A 6,960-nucleotide genomic window follows, 5' to 3' on the forward strand; every position below is an offset into this window, starting at 1 on the left:
CTTGGTGCACAACCAATGGCTTGCAATCTCTGAAGAGGGTTGCAGTCAGACTCAGACCCCTCTGGCAGGTCATTCTCTTGTCATATTTGCATTCCTAGCCCACGTGCTTTCATTCTCAAATGTCTATCTGAGCCTTGGGCAGAGGTCTTCTGGGCTGCTGCTGAGACCACCTTGGCAGGAAAGGGGAGGGGAACATTGAAGACGCTTTTCCCACCTATTCTTCCCACTCCTAGCCTTTCTGCTTTGCTTTCCCCTGATTCCAGGATCCATAAACCTGCCAGAGTCTTAAGTTCTGGCTCCCTCAACAGTGAGGCAACCCCTAGGTCTGTGCTGATCCACCTCAACTGTGCGCTGTTCCAGGGAGGAGAATAAAACAGGAGGAGTAGGCACTTTCTCCTGCTTTACACTCTTGCTTATAGTATCACAATAGGTGATTAAAGCCTTAACGCTATTGTATTTGGCTTGTTGCTTTAATCAGCTACTCTGACACCTGGTACCTTAGCTCTCACTCCACCTCAACTGAGCTCCTAACAAATGGCAGTTGTTTCTAATATTGTTGACCCCAGAACCTTCCACCTTCTCCGCTGGGAATTTGTTATCCAAGCTCTCTCAGAGAATACACAATGCTCTAACACATTGGACACCAAATCAGCTAAAAATGCTGCTTCATAAATAAAACTCAGTAAATTGTTACTTAGGGAATACATTATTTAATTTGGCTGTGGGTTAGTCTTCCCCAGCTGGATTCAACTCAAAGCTTCTAGAATTCAAGTCAAAGACCAACTTTTTCCTTGCTTCCAAGCTGTTTTTCCATCCAAAATATGATTTTCATTCATTTAAGCCCTACCAAAAATCTAGTCCTTGCTTAGAGTTGGCCAAAGTGCCCTGAAGATGACCTAATTATAATGTCATTTTAACAGAGGCGGCTCTGGCTCTCCCAGGCGAGGGAAAAGGGTGCCAGCCTGGTGGCTGCTGAGCATCACTTTAAGGGAGTGCCACCCTATTTCTCAGGAAATCCTTGCAGAGGATGGGTGTAGAGCCCCTAGTTCGTGCACTGTGTCAACTGCACTGGGTTTTTTGCAGAAGTTCAGGACATTTTCCATACCTGCTTTGGGTGGAGATTTCTCTCTGGTTTATCTATGATCCAAAAGTAACTGCTAAGAGCAGTTTTTCATTCCAGACTTTTCTCTCAAAGGTAAGACACACCTTTTGAGAGTCTGGCCCTTGCCATTACTCAGCTTAACCTAAAATGAACTCCTACAGAAAGAACTGCAGATTCCCAAAGGCCCAAACAGCCTTGGCTTAGGGCATTCACAATTGATCACTCTCACCCAGAGCCCCACCTCCTTGCCCCGTCTTTCTACCTTGTTTCTGGGCTCCTAGAGGACATCTCACCGCCTTCCTGATGTGATTGCTGCTCCCATCCTCTACCATTCTAAGGGTAGGGTTGTGTCCTGTCGATCCTAGCATCCCCGCTGCTAACACATGGCCTTCTAAAGAACAAGCACTCAATTCATGTTTGGGGAATAAATGAGCCAGTGAAAAAGAGATTTCATTTAAGATTTAATTTCTCCTACATTCTTGAATAAGCCAAGCAAATCCATGCATATATAATTTAATTTTACAGAATGACAGACTAAAAGGGATAAGTGAATCCAAGAATTAACCATGCTTTACATTTTTTCCTCTATTCCTTGAACCTCTCTGTTTTACTGCTGGGCTCTTTCACATTTCCATGGAAATTCCTATTCTAATCCCATGTTATCTTGTTCCAGATCACAAGAAAAGATGAGACCTTTCCCAATTTGTTTTGCAAAATTGCAAAACTCTCATTCTTAAACTACTGTCCTTCATTAACTTAGATTCTGAAGTTAATTAAACTTTCTCTTACAAGGAAAAATATTTGAAAAAAAAAACGAGGAAAAAAAGATAAATCTCCAAATCACGCATATAGAACAGGAACACAAGAACCTTATACTGTGTATTCCCTCCAGATCCACCCTGGCCCTCCACTACTTAGAACTTTGGCTATCTTCAAACAAAGAGTGGAGAATCTTCCTCAGACTTCACTCAGGACAGAAGCCGCAGGACGTGACACTGGAACTTTCACTGGCTATGGCAGTAGTATCAACCGTGGCAGCAATTCTGGCCTCTGCTTTCTCTTTCTCATCTCTCAAAGCTTCCTTATACCAGGATGGGAAGGAAGAGGGGTCAGTCCCACTAATCTTGGCAAAAAACTCCAGGACTCTCCTCTTGCTGGTTTCAGCGTGGGCCCGTGGACCCCACAGGAATTCGTAGTGTGGAGGATCGCTGTTGGGCACCTGCCGGTACTCCAGGTACTTTTCCTGCACGAAATCTTTGGTGATGAGCTTCCTGGGATCCCCATAGATGAAATCCTTCCTCCCAGCGTATACTCCCATCATACTCAGCACTTCCCAGATTTTCTCCTCAGGGGCACAGTCGCCCTTCATGATGATCACACCCAGGATAAGTATCAGGAGGCCAGTCTTGGGCACGCCCTGTTCCTCACTCAGCAGCCCGTCGTAGGTGAGGTCTAGTGCTCTGACAAGCACATAGGAGTGGCTGGTGGGATCCACTTCCTTCACTTCAATGCCAAAGACAACTTCCATGCGCTCACAGACTTTCCTGAAGATCACAGGGAAGTGGCCCTGGTGCTCTCTGATGATAGTCTTCAGCATCTCTGCCTTTGTGATGGGCTCCTTTGTTATATACTTGACACTCAGGAACTGCAACAAATCAGCTATGTTCTTGTCTAGCACGTCAGTGAGCAAGGACTCAGGATCTGATGGAGACTGCGAGGTGCTGAGCCCTTCCTCTTCTTGACTTCTGGAACTCTCATCAGATTGACTTGATGGAACAGTTGTGACAGCAGTGGGAGAGAGGCAGGCTGTCTGAGAACTCTGGAGAGGACTCAGTGTCCCAGTGGCAGGTGCCTCCCCTGGGGTGCCTGGGATCAAAGGATAGAGAGAGAAGGAGGTGGAAGTGGCTTCTTCCTCCTCAGCCACGGGGCCCTGCACACCTACTGGGCCCTGGGCCTCTCTGGAGGCCTGAAGGTCTTCCTCAAGCTTGCAGCACTCACTCTTCTGACTGAGAGACATGATGACTTGTGTTGGGGGTAGCCGGCAGGAGGGTAGGCAATGGGGACCACAGACCTGGGGGAGAGATGAAGAGTATCAGTGGCCTCTGCTGAGCAACTCTCTCATGACGGTTCTAACGAAGGCAACTCACAGGTCTGCTCTTTAGGGGTGCTCTTGGGCCTCACAGAGCTCCTATTCTCCTGCTTGGCCTGTTTCCTAAGAACTGAAAGAGGAGGTGAGACAGCTCCTCAGGGTGCAACCTGAGGATTCCAGGGCTGAGAGCAGGCCGGTAGGGTCAGGCATTGTGGAGTCCTCTCTTTTCCGGGGTGGGTGGGGCCCTTGGTAGACATTCAGTGGGTGCACTTCACCCTGACTTCTGGCACTGCCTCGGCCTTCTCTGATATGCTAACCTGGGGACACATGCCTCAGACCAACGCTCTCACCTCCTGGTTCCTAGAGCTCCTATAAGAGAAACAGAGGGGCGGCTGTCCCCGTGGCCCAGTGGTTAAGTTCACACGCTCCTCTGCAGGCGGCCCAGTGTTTCATTGGTTCGAATCCTGGGCGCGGACATGGCACTGCTCACCAAATCATGCTGAGGCAGCGCCCCACATGCCACAACTAGAAGAATCCACAGCAAAGAATATACAACTATGTACCAGGGGGCTTTAGGGAGAAAAAGGAAAAAAAACTTTTAAAAAATCTAAAAAAAAAAAAAAAGAAATAGAGGGGGTACCTCATGATGCAGACTACAGGCACAGTCCTGGGCCCCCCAGTGCTGACAGGAGGCATGGGGCCAGACTCTGTGATATCCCCAATATTCTGGGATGGATGGTTCCCTCAGTGCTCACTCGGATTCTAATCTTTCCCCTGTCAGAGTTTGGGCCCCACCACTCTGCTGACCTCCTCTGACTTCCTCCTGAGGAGGAAGTGAGGGGGCACCACATCCGGTCACACTTGCCTAGGGCCTCCCAGGGCTGTTAGCAGGGGCTGGGTTGGTTTCAATGGAGCTTCCTGTGTCTAGGGTAGGAGGGTCCATTATGTTATTAATCTTTACTCCCGACAAGGCCTGCTCTGTCCCCCACCTCTGCTGACCTGACTTTGCATCCTCAGATTGAAGCCTCACCTCTCTGAGAGGAAGCATCTTCCCTACCCCCACAGCAGACGTGACAGCCTACCACAAAGGGACCCGTCTGCTTAGTATCTCCCAAGTGTGACAGCAGGGGCTGGGCCCATCTGTTCTAGAGTTAGGGTGCCCTCAGTACTCCTTCAGGGTATTCAGCTTTTTATCTAGCAGGAACTCAGCCCATCTTTCCTCCCCCTCGCTTGACTTCTTTTCTTCAGACTCCCTGAGCCCACGGAGACAAAAGTGAAAAGGCGCCACATCCGGCTACTCCTGCCTGAGGTCTCCCAGGACTGGCAGCAGGAACAGGGCAGGTTTCTGTTGGATGCCCTCCCTCTAGGGCAGGGTCGGGGAGGAGGTACCCTCAGTCCTCTATGTAGTCACAACTACTCCTGACAAGGCTTAGGCCACCTACATCCTGCTGACCTGAGAATCCCTCCCCCAGGGCATAGCGCCATTCTCCCGGAAACCACCGTCAAGGAAGTATGGAAGGTCAGGCACGGTGCCTCTGCCCAACAGCTTTTCCCAAGGCTGACAACAGGAACTGGATTTCGGTGGGGGCCGTCTCTGCACAGAAAAGTTTCCTCGGTCCTCCCTAAGAGTCCTCACCTTGACACCAGCAGCACCTGCGACTCCTCCCTCTGCTGGCCTGAGGTGACACCTCTCACTAAGCTTCACCTCCCTCAGGCTCCTAAGGCGGAAGTCAGGAAACGTCACATCCGGGAACCCTTCCTGGGGCTTCACAGGGCTGACAGCAAGGGCACCGCTGGTGCCGCGTCTGTCTGAGGTGGGAGCTCCCCTCAGCCCTTTCTCAGAGTCCTCGCTGACGCCTGGCAGGGTCTGGGACTTCTCTGCCTGCCAACTTGATGCTAACCCCTTTAGGCCAAGGTTCTATCTCCCTGGGATCTCTGATACACACACGGCGGGGCAGGGGCGCATATCCTTTCAGCACTGCTCAGGGTTTCCAGGGCTGACAACAGGGATCAGGACGAATTTCTGTGGGGACCCTTCTGGTTCTGAGGTGGGGGGTATCTCAGTCCTCCTCAAGGTATTAATATTTACTTCTGACAGGGCCTGGGACCCATTCCTTCTGCTGACCTGCGGATGTGTCCTGCAGGTCAAGGCCAACATTTCCCTGAGACCCTAATGGGTAAGTGGGAGGTGGCGGGCTTTGTCTGTCAACCATTCCTGGGGCCTCAGAGGGCAGATAGCGGAAGCAGGTGTCTGAGGCAACCCACTCTGTCCGCGGTAGGAGGTTTCTTCAGGATCCTCACCTTGACGACTGGCAGCGTCTGGGACTCCTCCCTTTCTGACTCAAGGCTAGTCACGGCAGTTGAAGCCTTGTCTCCCTCAGATTCCCAAGATCGAAGTCAGGAAACTATATCCAAGAGCCATGCAAAGGGCCTCCCAGGGCTGAAAGCAGGCTCAGAATGGGCTGGGGCCCATTCTGTTCTGTAGTGGGAGGCCGGTTCAGTCGTCCCACAGAATCATCATTTTGACCCCTGGAACTGCCTAAGCCCCCTCCCTCAGCGAACCTGAGTCTGCCTCCCTCTAATCACAGCTGTCACCTCCGAGTTCTCAGAGTTGGAAATGAGGGGGGCGTTGCTTATCCTGACAGACCTGCCAGGAGTTTCCCAGGGCAGACAGCAGGGGTGGAGTGGAGTTCTGTGGGGTCAACGCTGTTCTGGGGTGGGTGGACCCCTCAGTCCTCACTCATGAGGGTTTTCATCTTGGCTCCTGGCTCCTTGATTAAATGCTCTCTTGGAGATTCCTTCCCCTCTGCCAGGTGTGAGCATTTGCCCAGCTGCAACTCTTTCACAGAAAGGTTTTGGTTCCGAGACTAGATACTAGAGGGGAGAACATCAACACCCATGACAGGCGGTGGCGATTTGGAAAAGGAGCACACCTTCCTGTGAGGTCTCTTCACCCACCAGGCAAGACCACAGTAAGATACCACTTCACAGTCACTGCATGGATATAATTTTTAAAAATGAAAAAGTATGTGTTAGCATGGATGTGGAAAAATTAGAATCCTCTTGCATTGCTGGTGGGAATGTAAAATGGTGTACCCACTGTGGAAAACAGTTCAGAAGTTGAACCAAAAGTTTAAAAATAGAGCTTCCACAAGATCTAGCAATTTCACTTCCAGGTATAGTCGCAGGAGAATTGAAAACATATGTTCACAAAATAACTTGTACAGGAATATTCATAGGAGCATGACCATAATATAAAAATTGTGGGAACAATCCAAATGCCCAATGACTCAATAAACAAAATGTGGCGTATGCATAAAATGAAATATTATTCGGCCATAGAGAGGAATTGATTATGGATACATGCTACAACATAGATGAGCCTTGAAAACATTATTCTAAGCTAAAAAGTACAGACACAAAAGGCCACATATAGTATGATTTCTTTTATGTGAAATGTCCAGAATAGGCAGATGCATATAGATAGAAAGTAGAGTATCGGATGCTGGTAGCTGGGGGAGAGGGGATAGGAGGTGATACTTAATGGGTATAAGGTTTCTTTTAGGGAAGAACGAAGGGGTGATAAAAATGTAGAATAGTGGTGGTCTTGCATAATCTTGTGAATACACAAACTAAACACTACGGAATTGTATGCTTTATAATGTTGAATTCAATGGTATATGAATCTCTCAATTATAAAAAGAAACTGCCAAACTGTTTACCAGAGTGTCTGTAATATTTTGCATTCCTATCAGCAGTGCATTAAGAG

The 6,960-nt window shown here is 49.2% G+C and overlaps 1 protein-coding gene across 1 annotated transcript; it reads right to left on the bottom strand.

The window, feature by feature from the left end:
* Positions 1-1,550: 1,550 nt before the first annotated feature.
* LOC103564953 (melanoma-associated antigen 10-like) lies at positions 1,551-4,905 on the bottom strand. Its single transcript, XM_008540883.2, has 2 exons — positions 4,828-4,905; positions 1,551-3,173 (listed from the first exon to the last, which is right to left on the bottom strand). Exon 2 carries the CDS (start codon positions 3,117-3,119, stop codon positions 2,067-2,069), a length of 1,053 nt encoding a protein of 350 aa, XP_008539105.2. The 5' UTR covers positions 3,120-3,173; positions 4,828-4,905; the 3' UTR covers positions 1,551-2,066.
* Between the last annotated feature and the right edge of the window lie 2,055 nt (positions 4,906-6,960).

Source organism: Equus przewalskii, chromosome X (genome assembly GCF_037783145.1).
Source record: "Equus przewalskii isolate Varuska chromosome X, EquPr2, whole genome shotgun sequence".
In the NCBI taxonomy this organism is placed as follows: domain Eukaryota; kingdom Metazoa; phylum Chordata; class Mammalia; order Perissodactyla; family Equidae; genus Equus; species Equus przewalskii.